Below are 20,648 nucleotides of genomic sequence, written 5' to 3' on the forward strand. Positions count from 1 at the left end.
ATCTTCCACAACCTGTTAGAAACACCATCCCAGTTTTAACGATGTTGTATTCATAAAAGATGACATTGGAATGTTATGCACAATATTCCATCGCACCATGTGTCCTCTGACATGACAACTGTCATTTCTGACAGTGAATAAATGGAATCCTCTTCTTTGTTATGCGGCGCACGATGAGTACAGACTTGTGTGCATAATCCTGCTGCTCAATGAGTCCTAAGGCAGTCATTTCGCACATTAACTCAGGATTATACTTAGTGCATTGGATGAATTCCTTTCTGAGGGAATTTCATTTGTTACAAATGAGGGAATCCATTTCTGCTGCATCTCTTGGCTGTACATATATTTTGTGTGCATGCACCGTATGCATTTCATTTATTGAACTGCACGTGTGTGCAGATTGTGACATAAGTCTACATGCTAATGTTTTAGGAAAGCAATGCCACATCAGGGACCCAGATCTGAGTACATTAGACCCCAAAGTCCAGTTTATTTGATAAGTGTTGACACTGTTCACCACCTTTTCAAGCGGCCCCCGGCATAGATCGGCATAGCTTGCCTGGGTCCGCCTCAAAAGGTCATCTCGAGTATGGTTTATGTGTATATGATACACATCAGGCTTGAAAAACAACTGTACCAAACCACAGAAGTGGACTGTTATTTAATGCCACAACAAGGACTTTTGAACTGGTTATGAAACAGTCTCTCTGGCTTGCTGTCACCTTTGACCTGCAGTCTGAAGTCCTGTGGGAGGCAGCCCAACAGCAGCGACTCTTCCTCCGGCTAGGAGCAGAGGTTCACCTCGCTGCTGTGCTGGTCCCCGCTGATGATGCTCCCTGGGGCAGCAATGTCCTTCTGCAGCACCCTTTTTTACATTGTAGCATGACAAAAAAATGTCAGGGAGATGATGACGCAAGCGGGCACAGAGCATCACTGATCTGAAAGCTGAGCATCAGGGGAGTGGAGAGCGGAGGCAGTCATACTCGGGCACAGTATGAATCAACTGTATGTTCTATGACAAGCTCTAAAATACATACCTGTTGTACTGATGCAAGTATTAATCGTTGCTCCATGAATGTTTCTCTATTTCAGCTGAAAGCTCTCCTCGATAACGGCTTCAGTTTTCTTTCCACTGCTCAGTATTTAGAGATTTATTTAGAGACTGCAGCTTTGACCTGGACACTCCAGATTGTTTTAAGTTGGAAGCAAAATCATTCCTTACAAATAACTCCGCATCTGTGAATCTGAAGCACATGTTGGAAAACATTAGATCAGCTGTCATCTGATCTCATCATCAGTTCTACCACAGTAGGTTTGCACCACAGGACCGCGGCGCTGACAGCCAGATTGCAGCAACACAAAAGCATTGCAGGAGAAATGTGATCCTGTAGATAGGGAGGCAGGCGGCGGTGCGGTGAGGAGCCTCCAGTCACGTATGGAGCAGACAGAAAGCTCAGAGCATTGCCAAGCGGTTAGAGCAAAAGTGCCTCTTTTGTGCTATCGACTGACTCCTCCCGAGATAAACGCACACTTGTCTGCAAGAGGTAAACAAGCCACTGCTGACGTGTACAACACGAAACTACAAACCTGTGTGTGTCTATGTGTGTTCGTGCACGTGTGGGCTTGCCACAGTACTTTAAAGGTATTGTGCCACATATCTCAGTGAACTTTCTTGACAAAATAGGTCAACACACAGGTAGAGAACTTGAATTTCCAATTTATGGCAGCAGGATGGCAATTGTTTTTTGCTTCATAGATATTTACTAGACTTTTTTTCTGGTAACATTTTGGCAGTGTGAAGAAATTTGTAGGGAGTTTTACAGAGCCAATATTGCTGCTTAATTTAACCCATTCATGTACATTTTTTGAACGTACGTATCTTCCTGTCCAGAGCTCCAATAGGGACTATTTTGTCTTTTATATTCAGTCTACTAACTTCAGAACTTGCACACAGTCGAATCAGGGTGGTATTATTAGATATCAAATGCTTAAAGACTCTGGGCCGAATTCACAAAGAATGAACTGCGGCCGCTGATAGCACCTTGAATTGCACTTCATTTGCACCCGCTGTTTGCTCCGTCTTAACGTCCTATTCACAAAGGATATTGCGCTAATGATATATCAGCGCAAACACGCCCACAAAGTTTGGCAGCTGAGTGCAGTTTGCCCCTGATTGCAATAAGCCACACACGGCAAAGTATAAATGCTGGCTTTGCGCCAAGAACACCATGGCAGATCAATGGCAGACTTTGTTTGGCAAAGTACTGAATACTGTATACCCTCATGTAGTGATGTCTGCTGGTGAGTCAGTCTAACAGTGTCGGATGGGTTGAGGCTGTGGATTTGACCCAGTTTGACCACTTTATCACTATTCCCTCTCACTTGTAGCTGTTTTTTCGTTATCTTTTGAATTTAATATGAATTATGGAACCGTTTTTGTTCACGTTTGTTTCCCCTGTTTCGTAAAATAAATTATTGAAAGTTGCTTTTGAAGTGCGTGACAGAAGTGCGTTTTGAGAACGACCGCAGACTGTCACCTGTTCAACGCATCAGTATCTTTGGATGCCATTAAAGTAATAATGATTGTAATAATAATAATGTCAAAATATTATTTACAGACTGATTTAATAGACGATCACTGCTGCCACGATCACTGGAAAGTCTGGGCGAGAGGCTTCCACAGAGGAGTGCCCAGTTTGCACCAGCTTTCTAAAGACGTTATTTACTTCACTCAAACTGCGTGTGGCTATTAGCGCTGGTGGTAGTGAAATAGACGTTGTTTATCGATGAGGCTAATTTGCATAGAAATGGGCAATTTTTCCGCCAAATATATGCATATTACCTCATTTAAATACGTGCAAATAACACCGGAGCACCGAGACGCAATCTGCTTGGCAGCGCAGTTAGTGGAGCATTTCACCCTCTGCGCATGCTTTGTGAATTAGACGGTATCTGTTTGCTCCATTTTTACCGGTTTAGTGGTCGCAAAAGCCACGCAATCCTTTTGTGAATTCGGCCCTCTGTTTGTTTCATTAGCTACCACCGGGATTATGTTAGAGAAGAAGGCAGCAGTAATTCGGCTTTATCACAGCTGTGGTTCATCTATGAATGAGTTCAGATTAGCCAGTCACTGGTATGCACACCTCAATGCTGCTACCTGTAATGTTTCTGCATCAAGTCTTTTGTGTCTCATTCTTCCTTCCATGTTAACTTCCACCCTCAGTTCTCCCTGCTGGATGAAGCTGTGATGTAGCTGCATCTCGCTCCATTTATCCCACTTAGGCTTAGAGTGGCTAATGGCAGTGAGTAGTAACTCCAGGGCTTTGCCATTAAAAGGGTCGAGGCCCATTGACTTGTTGAAAGAGAGGCAATAGAGGCAATAGAGCATCTTTCGCTGTGACAGTCAGGAGAAATCAATTTTTGGAACATGGGAAGGATTTTTTTTTTTAATGTAGGATTTAAGTTTAAAATATGTTTGTTTGTTTTTTTAAAAAAAAAGATAAGCCTGCTGCTTTTCTCTGCTTTTTCTTACTGTCTTTGAATTCCATGAAAAGACAAAACCAGAACTGTGTCTTTGTCTCTCAACGATACTAACAATAGTTTCTAGTTATGGCAGCGTTTAGTTAATTTCATTAAGATCTTTTATGCTTCATTTTGTGTGTTAGTAGGTCCTCATAATGTATATATTATATTTTTGTTGAAGCTATTATCAGTTGTTGTATTTCTGCTGCTTTTACTCACATTAGCAAAGCTTATCTTATGTCAGTTAACTCTAGCCAGCACCTAAAACATATGAACACTTAGATGTTAACCTGCTGATGATTTTTAAAGGTTCCATATGTGACATTCAGGACATTAATATAGCTGAAAGCTACTATATGTAATATAAGCTGTGTAAAGTCGTGCTCCCTGTGTGTATTGTAATCCGAGCTTCACTGTTTGTATTTGCGGTAGGTGGTCCAGCTGTGCATGCATGTTCGTGCTTGTGAGTCCGTGTGTCCCATTGGCTAACTAATTGCCACCACTGTGAACTGCGCCTGTATGACGGTTACTGCTGATATTGGTACGGCTTATGAATCGAAGCATAGCGCCTGTAACGATCCCTCTGCTGCACTAGGTGTGCCTGTTTTCCTGCCAGAGGGTTATCGTTAACCTCATGAGCCACACCTGGGTAGTGTGCAGCTCAGGATGCATTTTTTGGCCGAACCTGACCCGAGTCCGAAACAGTTATAACCAAGCCCGGCCTGAACCCAACAGACTTTCTGATTTTTTTGGTCGGAACCTGACCCAACGCAGTTTGTTACCAAACATAGTCATTGTTAACATGGTTACAGCTGGTCTGTCTACCATGCTCACACATGGACAGTGTGTAAATGACCATCAAAAGGCTGCTGTTACGCACAGTCAAACACGCCGCTTGCACAGCAGGGCAGCACACACACTCAGCTGGAGTGGAGCCTGTGTTGCGTTCAAACTTTGTCACGTAAATAACAAATTCCAGCATTGAGCAGGCCATAGCACAACACAGCAGCATGTCAAGTGGGCCGAACCCAAACCAAACTCAAGCCTGGCCACACCCGTCGGGTTCCCATGGGTCCCGTTGGGCTCGGGTCGGGTATCCACTGCTGCACCTGGGCCTGATATGCTTCATGATATAAAAGCTCACCGCCCTCTTACATAATCGCTCTCTTCCCTCACGGGGTAGTTGCTGTTCTTTTGGCTTTTCTACAGACATTTCCACACACCCATACACAGACATGACTGAATACTGACTGTCACATTTGTTTGGTTATTTATCATTATTTGGTAAAAACAACAACAACAAAAAAATCTTTAAACTGTTTGTGCACTCGTCTTGTCTCTCATCATTGTTGCAGCCCTAAGAGCCAGGTTGTAACACGCCCACCCTCCGGTTTCCTCCCCAGGTAAACACTGTTACTATTGCCATTGCTGGCACTGTTTATGAAGTTAGCACTGTTAGCTGTTACCCGATAGCTTAGCCATCTCTATATGGAGACCAGTGTGCAGACAATCCTACCCCAGAATCTGAATCATAGATAAGCTCTTGATATCGCACATAGCTCCTTTAACTCTCTAACCCTGTTATAGTTGTATCTTTTTTGTTACAGTTGCTCAGTATTGGATCAAATTTGAGGCATTGTGTTGTGAGCTAAGCTGTAATTTTTCACTCTGACATAGAAGGGAACACGTCAGGGCAGCTACATACACACACACACACACACACACACACACACACTCTTAGATTCAGTATACATATGAAATGCTACTTGTCAGAGCAGCATAGAGGCAGAACTGACAGCCTGAAGAACACTTCTGAAATTGACAGTTTTGTCTTGTTAGGCGGGTGGGAAGAGGACAGCCGATTCAAACGTTTGCTCGCACCAAGCACCCACTTAGAGACACTCTTACTGTACACACTGCTGCAAGCCTGCATTAACAAGCTGTGGAGCTGTCCTCAAATGTACACAGAGATACATTTGTGTAAAGCTCTGTATCGCACTTTGTACCAGAACCACACACTGTACTGTACTGTATGCTCGGCATGCAGGGAAAATCTGAATCCTGTGACACCCGTTATGGCATTTCAAAGTTTCACATTTTCCCACAGGCCATGTCTCACAACACACACACATGACCCTGAACATATGGCTGTAAACTGTTTGGGTGTAATACCCTACAGTTATCGCATCTGTGTTCTCATGCATGTGCCATGTATATACGCACCTTTATATGCATACTCATACACAAACACACATCCCCTTTGGCAAAGAGGGCTTAGAGTGTTTACCAGGAGTGAGCTCAAGGCAGATCTGAAGGAAGCACACTCACAAACACGCACACACACATTTCACATCCATCATCAAAGCCTCAGTGTTGACAGGCTTATTTACTCAATAGGACAAAACCTCAATCTCTGCCTATATATATCTCTCTGTTGCATCCTTCCTTTCTTCTCTCTTTCTGTCATTTTTCCTGTTTTTGTTTTATCTATTTACGCCCACATCCAATCACTGATTCAGCTCCAGGCAGCTCTTTATGATGTGTGTCTATTTGTGTGTGTGTGTTTGCAGCTATGTGCACTTGCACAACCCTAAGCGAGTACCTCTGCACATCCATGAAGACACGCGTTGATAGATGTGAGAGCACGCTGTGAAGCTGTGTCACTTTCCCTGAAGGACTGGTGTGTGTATGTGCTTGTGATTGTGTGTCTCTGCATCTGCAGCCAGACTGTCGAAATTCAAAATAAATATATGATGGAAGATGGTGGCAAATTCTGCAGAAGGAGCAGACACTTTGTGATTTACACAACCTTCATGATTGAGCTGTAAGAATTTAAACAGATGAAGTTATTGTGTTAGAGAAAGGGTCTCCTGTTGAAGGAAATATGAGGATTTAATTAAGTTTCAATAAAGTTGTGAGGCTCATTTTTAGTAATTAAAGATTGCTTCTAGGCTGTTGCATCTTTAAATGTGCATCATGAGGCATAACACTCGGCAAACCTCGGTCTTTTCTCTCTCTCTCATCTGAGTGTTTTGTATTGCTAGTGTTTTCTCAAGGTTATGATTCCAGTAATCTCCAGTAAACTCCACTCCACTTTCTGTTGCGAAGAGGATGTACTCTTCTTGCTGGGTTTTTCTACATCAATTTATTTTTGTTTTATTCACATAATTAACCCCCCACACGTTTGTGTTTCGTGCCCGACATTTACACGGAATAAGTGAAAGCTGTATTTTCCTCGAATTTATTAACATTATCTGACAAATATGATGTCAGGGCCCCACTGATATATTAATAATAGTACATTAAAATGTATATACTAGTAACTATAGTAACTATACTAGTGACTGTTTAGACTGTTGAAAATGAAAAATGTCCCAACTGTGTGCTGCCATCCATTTAATCGTCTTTTGACTTTTCACTCCTCTGATGGATTTGAACTTGTTCTTTCTTCAAATGGGTCTCCATGCTGTGAGCAAGATGAGCCTCCTGAATATGCACTGAAAATGCTGTCAAAACTTCAAAATTACCAATGCAGCCTACATAATTCCTCACTGGGAAAGAGGCAGGAGAAAATAAAAAAGGCTTGCAAAAATGAAATACGGCCTCAAATCAGAGTTGTCAATTCATAGGGGACTAAATTATCACATGCCCTTGATGACTGGCGAAATATGGTGGGTAATTTGTGATTTATGATGGAATTTTTACTTGACAAACTAAGGACATGGTAGATTTGCATGTGATTAATATTATAGACAATCTCTGCAATTATTACAAATCACTAGAGGTCCCCAGGTAATAGTAGTCCCGTCTGAATAGGGCTTAGGTCAAACATATTTCCTAGAAAATGTCTGTAATGAACTGTATCTAAAATGCTACCTGGCGGTCCTTTAAAATACTCATGTGCTTAAATAAATGCTTATCAAAGACACACCTCAAAGCTGCAAGCAAACAACAAATAAAAGCTAAAATGTAATATAACAACAGCTAAGATCAGACCTAACATTGACTGCATAGACATGCTTCAAAGACAGGTGTCCAAATGCTGTGGTCCAGAGAGCAAAGCAATTTGAATCTTGGCTGACAAGTCAGTGGCATGAGCAAATACTGGATTGGCAACAAAGGGGCAGTCTCCAAACATCTCTGAAGTAAATCAGACAAAATGATCCCCCAACAACAAATGAGCAGATAATCACAAATTTCATAAACAGTTGAGAACAGTGTTGTAGTAACCTGGTGTGAGTTTATAGTTTACGGTGGAAAATGTGTGTATTTTCCCACAAGCATCGATTATTTCATGATGACCAAAGTATTTCTATTTCTAAGACTCCAGCTATGGCCCTGCTACTATCCTGTTTTTCTAAAAGTGATTTTAAAAAGTGAAAAAAATGCCGACCTCTTTGTCCACATCCATCACTGAGTGGAATTATGCTACTGTATAAATAGGAAAAAAAAAAAATTATTTAAACTAAAATAATGAGAAGAATAAAAACATGAAAATGAAGTTTGTGTAAAAAGTCTGCTTTTTGAAAATAATTAAAATAAATGGGAGATTCTCCATCCAGTCGCATTTAAAAAAAAAAAAAAATCATCGATAAGCAAATGTACACAGTATGCTAACTGTCAACTGTTGTATCACAGTATACCTTGAAACTGCTACGTCCCTGCAACCCTACTCTCAACATGGAGGTGGCTAGCAGCTAACAGCATGAAGTGGGGGGACCACAGGGTGGGCGTTATGTTTTCATGACGCCACCATTGCTGTCATTAAGCTGTAACCAAAGTATGAGTGCAGTGCAGATCAGTGATGATGAGCTAGTGGGATACACACAGAGGGACTCACATGCACTAACACAGTGGTTCCCAACTGGTCCAGCCACAGCGTCCAGATTTCTCATACAGCGCCAAACTTGCGTTTGACCATGTTGTCGAGCTAGTTTGCAGTCCAGTCAGAATAGACCTCTGACCCACCAGTGCACTAAAATGAACATGCAGCCAGACCGTCCACCACAAAGAATGGAGAAGCTTGAATTCCAGCGCACATAGAGGTGTGATTTCATTGTCTGCTGAGGATGCCATTACTCCACTACATCTTTACATTGCAAGTAGGTGTTTGCTGCTGTATTAATGATCTGAATATTATATGCAACTCCTTTAAAATTCATTTCCTCCTCAGCATCCTAATCATCCTGACAAGTGAGATGTAAAGGTACTCCCATCTCATTTAATTACAGGATCATTATTGGTGTCATCATCTAAAACATCATCAACAGCCCCACTTTTTTTCTCCTGTGTGGCTTTGTTCTTTTTGAATAGGTGACAAAGATTTGTGGGAGTTGTGAAAAATCACACTTTCAACTACATTCAAAGTTAACACAGCAAGAAATGCTGTTTTTGATTTACAGTTTTTGGTTTGAACTGTGATAATGAATCATTCATATACTGTATCTTTAAGCAACAATCTCTCAGCTGCAAATATGTGACTACGCTGTTACTGATAGTGATGTCATCCTGTGTGTGTGTGTGTGTGTGTGTGTGTGTGTGTGTCCTGGCTGGGTCTCACCATAATTGGATGATATTCTGCCGTCTGATAGGACCCATGTAGGCAGGTGGCAGCTGACAGAAAGCCACTGCTGTGTGCGTGCGTGTGTGCGTGTGCGTGCGCGTGTGCGTGTGCGTGTGTCAGCAACTTTGACAACAGTATTTTAAGAAAAGTGTGTTGCTCTGTGTTTTGTGTCTCCTCCAGTTGATTAAGACAGATGCCTTCTCCCTCTGAAATTTAACTTGGGCTACTTCAGCAGTTCCCTCTCCTTTCTTCTCCTCTTCCTTTCTTCTTCTCTTCTTCTTGTTTTTTTCCCGACCCTCTGTTAAGTGATCATACGCTGGGGAAATTAGTTCCGACACTCGGTTCTGCACTCAGCCGTACACACAAAACCGAGACAGCCATCAAACTGCACTGGGCAGCCGTCATATTTTCCTGGTTGCTGCAGACGCTTGTCAATTTAGAAAATGCACTCTCCTCCTGCTCTCTCACTTCTCTGTGATTGCACCATTAGGTGGGCGACACATTAGGTGTTACACTAAACCCTCCTTTTCATTTCTCATTTTACCCAAAATTGCACTAACAAGTCATTTTTCTGCCAATATAACATAAAAGTTTGTTGGCTGCTGCAGCTTTACAGTCATCCTAAATCTTCTGTCTTCATAACTGAAGCAACTGGGGAAAGTTTCAAAAAGATAATTAGGATGTAGCACAAAGCACACTAGCTTCAGAACAGGGATTATGCTGCAAAAGCTCTTCCGAGTTCTTGTACATTTGGAACTCAAACAGGTTTCCAACTGTTTCATTTGTTTTGAGATACCTGAAATGAAACTGGTAGTAACCCAGCGTCTTATGTACTCCCTTGTGGGAGTGGGTGGTAAAACAATTATTTATGATATATTGATAGATTTTTAAGCAAGATATAAATTTAGACAGCACCATTTATATCGATATAGGTTCAAGTTGCATTACATGACGTATATCAGTGTGCATCTCTCCTCTCTCACACTCTCTGCACAACTCCGCCCCACTCATTCACTCACAAGCTGAAACCATTTCCCTCAGTGGAAACAAAGCTTTTATGTACTTTAATTTCACAGATAACAAACAATTGATTGTGGAAACAATAAAGCCTGCACAAAAAATGTCATTTTTAGTCTTGTGTGTGATTTATCCTGGCTTCATATGAGCAGAGGAAATCTCTGCTTGTTGCTAGACTAATTTGTACAGTGTAAAATGCCATAGGCTTGTGCTAATAACGTTAGCATGTTGTATGTGTTTGGAAAATGTGTTTAGTATATGACAGTTGTTTTGTCAGTGAACCTTGTGCGCTGTAATGAAGCCGAATTTTGTAACATTACCTTTGTTACATGTTGCTGTTGTCCCTGGCTTCATATGAGTAGAGGAAAAGTCTGCTAGCTGCCAGGCTAATTTATACAATGTAAAATGCTATAGGCTTGTGCTAAAAACATTAGCATGTTGTATTTGTGGGGAAAATGTGTCCAGATAAAGACAAGTGTTTGTCTGTGAATGCTGCGAGTTATAGTAAAGCCGATTTGTGTACTTGTGTTTGAAATTGTCTTTATTAAGCCATGTTTAATGTGTGTTTAATGTGTGTTTTGAATCAACTCAACTTAACAGCACTTCACAGAAACCCCACTAGTCAGCTTGTAAATACTGAGGTATGAATTCTTGTCCATATCACCAAGCCCTACTCCCTTGGTCAAGTCATGGCAGGACTATGATCACCAAATTGGACATGGTGACCATCTTAAAAGAAGCAAGTGGCGTTCAGTGTGATCCTGACATTAGCATGAATGCTCTGGGTCTGGTGTATAATGGCAGTTATTGCAACACAAAACACATTACTGTAATGAGGAAAATAAAAAATAAATCTCTGTCCCTCCCTCTCTCCAAGGTCACTTGTCCCATGTAACAGTGAGTGAGGGGGAGCCCGGTAACCATAGCAACTGCTCAACAGGCCCCACTCCAGACTGCTCCCCTCCCTCCCCCGACACGGCCCTGAAGAACATAGAGAGAGTCATCCGCCCACAGGTGAGTGCGCACACACACACACACACACACACACTAATGAATGTGTTGCAGAGGCACCTGATGCATTATTGAACATCACAGTATCCACCTACAAGAAGCTGAAACACCTGCACCCACCCACACACACACACAATGGTAAACATCTCTGTCTGTTTCTCCCTCTGATTGTTTCTCTCGGTTTCATTTCATCTGTCTCCGTCTGTTAGTCTCTCTCACTCTTGGATTTTAGAATATCTGAGCATCCTGAACAACATATCCTGGTTTCAGAAACACAGATGAGCCCCCGTCCTGGCTCTGAGAGCTTGACTGTGCTTGTTGGTTTACTGTGAAAGGAACTGTATTATCTGTGGATGTAAACACAAACAACCTCCCGATCAATGTCTATGGGCCTTTACACTCCAGGGGTGTGATGATAAATAAACAACACAAAATGCGAAATACATGCCAGAATATATTTCGCATCAGAACAATCTATACCAGCAGTGACTCAGATTTGCTACAGTCGCAACACTTGTTCTATAAAAGGTTCAAAAAGGTTCGCACCAACTCATTCTTCAGAAAAAATGAGGGATTCAACATGACCCTGTGAGGCGCCACACTTATTAAATTCAGTTTCTTTTTAGTGAAATGCTCTGAGTGGATTTTGGTTCCCTCGGGTAAACACTGATGCAGTGTATATTTCTAGGGCTTTTATTGTGAAAGGTAAGAATGGAGGGAGTGGATCTGCTTTGCGCTTCTTTTGTGAAGGTTAAAGTAGCGATGTCTGCCTGCATGGTTGGGACTACAGAGCCTCTGTGTTGTTGTTTTATATGCTTCATTGGTATATTACAGGGTGCTGACAAATACAAACAATCAACAGGTCTATGACGCTGCGACATGACGTCTGTTTTTGCACAACATAATAAACCAGCAATGAGGTGGACAACACATTTTTAAGAAGAATGAGGAAGAAGGTACGATGGTGACATGTAGCCATTGTGACAGTTCAAACAAAGACACATTAAATACAGCTTTTCCCGCTTTAATAACTCCCTTTTGTGCTCACTTCGTCTCCACTGAAGTGTCTCAGTACAATTGCATCTCCTGAAAGGACGCGACCATGAGTAGGTTCACGTTAACTACTACAGACATTAACTGTTTTCAAATATAAAATTGCTTGTGTGACAATTTTTAATTGCCAATATTTTATATTTATAGTGTGACAGTGTCGGATGTTTATATTTAACGTTGCTCAAGTTTCAATTAATGAGGTCAACATATATAAAAGTAATCCCTGTCAGCAAAATCCTCAGGCCGGGAAATGTGGTCTTAGTTTACAGTGGTGTTAATTTCTCCCTGATTTCAGAAAAGTTTCCTTCTGGAATATGTCCGTGTCTTAAGATTTTGGTTTAGAAGATTTTATTGGTGATCTCTCATGGTAGGAAGTGTTGCTTTTCTTTGTCACAGTCATTTCCCAGCTGCAGTTATGTTGCAGGGGCGCCAAGATAAGGAAGGCCCAAAAACAATGACCAATCAGAGCAGACTGGTCCAGCACAAACAGTATGAGAAGAAATTTTCAAACATTATAAACATGTTCTCGTAGAAGCCTTAAATACAAGTATGAACCTGAAAATGAGCAAAATAGATCCCCTTTAATATCTATCAGTACCATTATATCAACATTTCCTTTATTCTAAAGCTTGTTGTAATGCTCTTTTTCTTTAGTAACAGACTTTTACAGCAACAACTGCATACATTGATAATGTGTCAGTGATCAGTCAGTGAATAACTTCAAACCAACACTCAGTTATTCAAATGCAACAACACATCAAGCTTATTAGTGACTTAGATTAATTTAGTCCTCTCACTTCTGTCACAGGGAAGATAGTATCAGACACACATGCTCAGCACCAGTGTTTTGCACCTTGATAATTAAAGTCAGTTGTTTTCTCAGCCTACTGATGATGCCTGACATAAGACTGACAAAATTATTCTCCTGAACTGCCTGTGTAGTCTGGTGATGAATCATAAAATATTTGCTTTACTGAGAATAAAGCATGTAGGGTGAGATAATTATCTTGTAAATCAATCAGTCAAGAATTTCCTCAAATCAAGTGTTCTCTTCTTCTTCAAGATGAAGACATTTTTCCCCTTTTAAAGCTATTACTCAGAAATGTAGCATTAGGGGGTCGTAATGAGACTAAATAGCTTGCCGAGATAGACAGCTCCTCACAGCCCCTGCCTACAGCGCTCTGTCTGAACGTCCTTTACTCACCTCAACATCTTCTTTTCCTCCCTCGTTTCCCGACCTCACCTTCTCTCCCGTCACCCCCCCTCGTCATGGGTCTATCTTTGGCATGTTAACTAATGTGTGTAGAGGGATCACATGCGGCGCTCAGCGTGCCTCCGCTCGACTTGAAGCACACATAATCAAGGAGCACCAGAGTTCACTTTTATAGTGTCTAATTAATTCTGTAGAATTCATTTCATTTCATTTTAGTGCTCCCGCTGGCTATTTCATCAGAGCACACTGTACTCAGGCGCACAGACACACACATGACTTTTACAGCATGTATAGAAGAGTCTGGCACAGCATAGTCCCCCCTGTGTTCACTCTTAGAATATTAATGTGGGGCTTACAGAGGGTGTTTGCCGCAAATATATGAATTAAATTTCACTGCTGTGATACAGTGTAAGGATGATTTGATCAGATGGTTTACTGCCATCTCACAAACAGTTATATAACACTATATTAAATCATATCTAGAAATAGAAATTTCTCAGAGAGGTTGCTTTGGACAAAATTGAATAATACATCTGATGGAGGTCTCTTTAGGGATCTTGATATTAACATTTCCAAGAGCTACAGTAATGCCTACACTACAGTACACACACAATTGTTGATTTAATTACTCTGTTTTATGCTGTCATTTATATTACTATTCAGTGTTGTTGCCGTATCCTCATCTACTGCATATCACAAAGGTAAAAGTGAAGAATGTATAATATAGATCTCAGTGTCTCTACTTTGTACTGAACTAATTTTCTATATTTTTATATCACATATACAGTGTGTGCCTTTCCTTTTTACCAGTTATTTTAAATAAAGTAGATGAAGCAGTCCTCATCAATTCTCCCATCAAACTGTGGCTGAAACTGCTCCCACACAGCCATAACTGCTGCTATGGTCCAAGGCTGAGATGACAGGCATATGCTCCAGTGGATGTCACTGGCATAAGTGCAAGTTAGCTTTATTAGGTACACCTTGCTAGTACCAGGTTGGACTCCTTTTGCTTTCAGAACTGCCTTAATTCTTTGTGGCATAGATTCAACAGGGTGCTGGAAACATTCCTCAGAGATTTGGGTCCATATTGACATGACGACATCACACAGTTGCTGCAGATTTGTCGGCTGCACATCCATGATATGAATCTCCCGTTCCACCACATCCCAAAGGTGCTCTATTGGATTGAGATCTGGTGACTGTGGAGGCCATTGGAGTACAGTGAACTCACTGTCATGTTCAAGAAACCAGTTTGAGATGATTTGAGCTTTGTGACATGGTGTGTTATCCTGCTGGAAGTAGCCATCAGAAGATGGGTACACTGTGGTCATAAAGGGATGGACACGGTCAGCAACAATACTCAGGTAGGCTGTGGTGTTTAAACCATGCTCAGTTGGTACTAAGGGGCCCAAAGTGTGCCAAGAAAATATCCCCCACACCATTACACCACCACCACCAGCCTGAACTGTTGATACAAGGCAGGATGGATCCATGACGCCAAATTCTGACCCTACCATCTGAATGTGGCAGCAGAAATCCAGACTCATCAGACCAGGCAACGTTTTCCAATCTTCTATTGTCCAGTTTTGGTGAGCCTGTGTGAACTGTAGCCTCAGTTTCCTGTTGTTAGCTGACAGGAGTGGCACCTGGTGTGGTCTTCTGCTGCTTCAAGGTTCAGCGTGTTGTTGGTTCAGACATGGTATTCTGCAGACCTTGGTTGTAAGAAGTGGTTATTTGAGTTACTGTTGCCTTTCTATCATCTACTGACACTAACCAGTGCCAGGCAGCTATCGCCAGAAGTTGATCATAGGGAACTGCGCAACAGAGCAAAATCTGTGCATGTTCATGTAGGCGGCGACCACTTCAAACCCCTACCACTGTGTTGAAATGAAATGACTGGAGGCAGGGTGTTACCATGTGGCGGTGTGAAAGCAGCTTAAATCTTACATTTCTTTAAATGTATTATTTGACAGTGTAATGTTACACTTATGTATTGCAGATCCAGACGTTTTTCTTCAATAGACAAGACTTATGTGCCCATGTGGTGTCACTCTCTTTAAATATAAACAAATAAGAATTGCAGACGGGTGTGAGACTCAGTCAAACTCAGTAATTTTCTACTTTGCACATTTTTTGCAGTGTGTAAACCTCCCTCCCTCTGTGACAAGGCTCCCCAAGGCTGTTGCTGTAAATAAAAAATGTGTTCTGAGTAATTTTGCTCTTTAAATCCGGGTTTAAAGGAAATTATTCAGCTTGCGTGGTGCTAATGCTGCTGCAGCATTGACCACAAGCCAGTTGCTGATAAAAAAAAACATGTGATCACTTCGTAAAGGCGTGAAGAGATCACACAGGCTATGTTGACTGAAATCCATGGGCTTAACGTTTCTGTCGTTTTTATTTATTAATCGCTTGCTTCTTGTCCTGACTGTCAGCTGGACATGTTAGATCTCCACAAGCTCTTGATCGCACCCATGGGCAGATGGGATGTGAAACACAGAAGGAATGAGGGAATAATCAAATGGATGAAAAGAAGCAGAAAGAGTGAATCCAGAGAGGACAGAGATGCAGGCTGCATCATAGGGTTATCAGTTTTGTACCTGCAGCCTCTGTGTCCTACATTGAATAATACGGCAGTAGCTCAGTCCATAGGGACTTGGGTTGGGAACCGGAGTTCAAGTCCCCGTCCAGACCAAATATGGAGCATGGATTAGTAGCTGGAGAGGTGCCAGTTCACCTCCTGGGCACTGCCGAGGTGCCCTTGAGCACCGAACCCCCTAACCGCTCGGGGGGCCGGACCAAGGCAGCCCCCTCACTCTGACATCTCTCCACTTTGTGCATGTATAGGTCCTGTTTGTGCATGTGTGTGTCTTTCGGACCTGTGTGTTAATGACAAAAGAGTGAAAAACATTAGACACACACTTTAAATCTATACATTGCCTCTCTTGTACTTCTGTTATTGTGAGGACCGATTTGCATTTTAGACCTTTACCTGCCAAGACCTTTTACCCTCAGATGGTCGGCTCTTCTTCTAAATACAGTTTGAGAATTGATTAAGGCCGCATTAACATCCACATTAGCATGGTGCCAGAAGAAGCAGCCTCTGTATTCAATTCAAAAAGACCATAGAGAGCCAAAGTCCCTCCCCTACCATTGTCCCCCATGGGCCATTATTTTGGAGAAAAGAATGTATGGTAGTCAATGGCAAGTGTCAAATAATTTCTTGATTCCATTTGAATTGTGCCATAAATTACACATTTTATTTTTGTCAATTTAACACGACAATTTTCTAAGTGAAGAAGCTCATGGCCAGGGACGGATGAGGGTTGGGACGTAGACTGACCAATATATCGAGAGCTTTGCCTTGCCGCTCAGCACCCCTTTACCAGCATCACCTGATGCAACACTTTCGTCACTGCTGATGCCTCTTCAAGCCACTTGTCCATCTCACACTCCATTTTACCTTCACTCATGCAGTACTGTGCATATTTTTACTGAATAAGGTCCCATGGTCCACTGGAAGGGGAGGGACTTGGCCTCTCTATTGCAAAATCCCTGTGTGTGTGTGTGTTTTTTTCTTTTTTTGTTTTGTTTTTCCCCATCTGAACTCAGCCTTGGTTAAACTCTTGCTTTCAGAGGTCTGAATGATTGAAAGACATATGATGGTGAAAGGGTAAGGCTGGCAATCGTCAATATTTTTGTTATCGTCAACAAATTCCTTGAAAAGACAACCATAATGAGTCAGTTGTCTATTAATACGTTCTATCTTTTCCCGTCTGTCTATGGCACTCATTTGTTCTTACTGTATGTAAATCTTTGAAATGGGTCACAAAATCAATCAGCTGCCAGTTAATTAAATACACCCAGCTAAAACTAATGCAGTCTAATACAACAGTCCAGCAGTGAATCCTACTTTCATGAAGGTTATAATGTTTAGTCTTTGTTGAAACAGTTTTAGAGAGGTACAGATTCAACTTTATGATCATTTGGAGGAGATAGTTTATGATGCTGTTGAATTTTATTGTGTTTCTAATATTGAGTGTATCCCCCCTGATATAAATATTCGAAAAACCTATCTGAGTATAACACAATACGATTCATCTGCTCCATAAACTACATCCTCCCTAAAGTTAGAATTTATTGCAGGGTTGTTGTAGCTCTGCACTGCACTATTTAGAAAACCTTCAAAAACAGGAGTAAATTGTTTATCTGTTGACTACAAGCAATCTTAGTAGATGTATTCATTAGGATGAGAAGCAAAGGAATACATTACAGTGAATGTCCTGTGTGTGCGCGTGTGTGTGAGAGATCTAGTAATAGAACATCTTCTCTGTTTGTCAATGCTTTCCAAGTGTGACTTCACGCCATATGAATGTATATCTATAGTGTATATATACACATTGCACACATTTAGATCGACTGCAACACATGACACATTGGGCCTCATGCAGCAACATTCTCTTCAATTAATAAGAGAAGTCAACTCCAGATGCACCAAACAGTCTTCACCATCCAAATTTGCTCTTATCCAGGAGTGTTGAATGATGAAACCCACTTTATCATAAGTTGGAGGTGCATGGCCAGTTGTTTATTAGCATGGGAAATGCCCAAAGGTGTGGACTAGAGTCACATGACTTGGACTTAAGTCACAATTTGATGACAGGACTCGACAAAAGTAAAATAGACTTGCCACTGGACTTGTATTTCAACACCAATGACTCCTGACTTCACCTGAAGGACTTGGGAACTTCTCAGTCTTGGCTTGGGACTTGCCTTTCTTGCTTGAGTCCAGAGACTTGAGACAGTTATGACTTGTAAAACAACACCTTGGTCCTGCCTCTGGTAATGCCCCAGAAACACTACATACAGTAAGGGCAGGTGTTGTGCTGTGTGCACGTCCCCAAGATCTGGAGAGATGCCACCAAAAAATGGCTGTAAGAGGAGGTAGCACTTCTGCAGCAGTAACATCGACTTACTGTCAAATAAGCTTAAAGTAAACATGATTTTCCAGAGTGACAGCACTGGCGGTACAGGAAAATTAAAAACCCAGTGGTGGCAGAACATTTGTGATGCTTTCAATGCTCTGTCAGCAGAGGAAAGCACAGTAATTGAAATAGGGAAAACAGGTTTGACATGAAAATGGAAGCATAAGAACCACATTACAGTTGCGTTTTGCCTAAGTTGAGTCTTGCACAAATCTAAAAGCACTGCTGTTGGCATCTGTCTCCACAGCCAGTCAAATAGATCTGTGTGATTTCTAAAAATGTTTTCTGTGTAAAACCTAGATGGCCACACTAAGAGCATTAAGCGAGCCATTCAGAAACTGAATGCATGTAATATCAATCAAGGGCTTTGTAGTCTTAATTGGGATACTGGACCAATAGTAATTCTTTCTCTCATATATAACAGTGCTCCTCAATTTAAAACTTAAGCCTCCTTGTGTTGGACAATTTGCGGACTGTGAAAACAAGATGTGTTTTGCTCTTGACTTTTTGTAAAATGTTCTTTTACCTAAGAGAAAGGCAAAATTACCAAAACATTAGTGAATCCCAGAAATCAGTGGCCACTAAAAAAATAAGAACACATTGTGGATGTGGACAAAAATAAGAGGCAATGTATTTTTATATGGCTGCCTGCTTGAGGTGCATTGTTACATATGTATGAACACATACAAGTATGTACACAGTGACAATCTGGTAACGCAGATAACTTTCCAGCCACATGCACACACTCAGACATACTCCAGTGGAGCGCAGATAAGGCAGGCTAACTGGTTTCTGATGCTCTACAGTGGCACAGAGATGGTAGATATTTCTCTCATACAGAGGTTGAGAGGATGCAGACACACGCACACAAAGCACTAAACGGTAAATGTAGAGAATAGGACACAGCTGTCACGTAGGAGTGTGTATAAGAGCTTTAAGAGACAGGTTCGCATCCAGTTTATTGAAGGATCTTTTTGAGAAAAATGCATGACTTATTCTCTCGACTCCCTAAATGACTGGGGTTAAAGTGCTCTTGAGCAAGGAGCATTATCTTCAATCAATCTCACCTCTGTGGAGAAAAAGGTATTGATTTTTATGTTTCTTGAAGTAGAGATTGTTTGTTTTGACCAGCAAAGATCTGGTGAACTTAAAGGTGATATGTGTAATTTTAACATCAGCGTAGAGTAATTTTGCGATGGCAGCATAATTATAGTAAACAAACCAGACAATCACAAAATAGGCTGCCAGGCTGCCAGGCTCCAGCAGCTCAGAGATGTACTTTTGAAGCTGCACTGCTGGGACACATCTTATTCAAAATCTGTTAAAGGTTCAAAACTGTCAAAGTGTATTATCAATGGAACGAGTGCAAACCAAACATAAAAAAATCCCTTTAGCGTTTTTTGTCATCTTCATTAGAGCCAAAGTGAAAAACTAGACCTGAGCTCATGGAAAATTTGGTCCTACTTTCAAAGCTTATTAAATAAAGTGTGGTACATAAGACTAATTTAATAGAATTACTAGAACTACCAATCCCACTGCTAATTATTACCATGTTCTCCAACTTACAAGCTCACACAGGCTAACTGTAGGCTATGTGCTAGCACAAAATGGCTAGTGACCAAGTAAACAACCAGATGATTGCAAAAGGTAAACATCTTCAAGCTAAACATGCCCATTTTATATATATTTTTGGGGAATTGATGGACCAAATCAGGCTAAAATAGACGTGAATCTTAAACTTACATTCAACGCTCAAGTGGGGTGTTTCCTAACATGTAAGAGGGGCTGTACCCGACTCATTTATATTAGTTGAAACAGATTTGGCTGTTCAATACAAATATTTGACTATTTGTTCCTTTTTTTCCCCAAATAGAGGTTGAGAGTTTGAACAGGCTTCTTTGGGATGTTCAGAGTGACAGCGACGTTAATGTAATGTAGCTAACAAGCCAAGTTAGCCCTCAGAGTGAACACTTGCTAACGATGGACTGTAAATGTGCAACAACTTTTTTTGCCAAATACCAAACAAAAGCCAGTGACTGTATCATATTTAGTTTCTATGAGTTGTAAATTCAACACTTGTTAACAGAGGGCAGAAGACAAAGTTATCTCAAAGCCTGACTGGGCAGATCCTCTCTTCTTCCGGGCAGCAGCCTCCGTCTCACCGAAACTCACCATGGGCTTGGGTCCGCAGCTGCCTGTAACAGAGAGGAGTGCCCAGTTTGCAACTCCATCTGGGGACCGAAACATCCCACGATGTACACTAACTAACAAAAAAACCCCTACTCTG

General features: G+C 41.4%; 1 protein-coding gene across 4 annotated transcripts in view; it reads left to right on the top strand.

The window, feature by feature from the left end:
* The window catches only part of anks1b (ankyrin repeat and sterile alpha motif domain containing 1B), a 346,827-nt gene that overhangs the window by 190,461 nt on the left and 135,718 nt on the right, over positions 1-20,648 (top strand). For all 4 annotated transcript variants that reach the window (XM_049566517.1, XM_049566518.1, XM_049566520.1 and 1 more), the window contains one exon: positions 10,980-11,116. In XM_049566517.1, coding sequence (XP_049422474.1) covers positions 10,980-11,116 — 137 coding nt within the window. The remainder of the gene's footprint in view (positions 1-10,979; positions 11,117-20,648) is intronic.

Source organism: Epinephelus fuscoguttatus, linkage group LG22, assembly GCF_011397635.1.
Source record: "Epinephelus fuscoguttatus linkage group LG22, E.fuscoguttatus.final_Chr_v1".
Taxonomy (NCBI): domain Eukaryota; kingdom Metazoa; phylum Chordata; class Actinopteri; order Perciformes; family Serranidae; genus Epinephelus; species Epinephelus fuscoguttatus.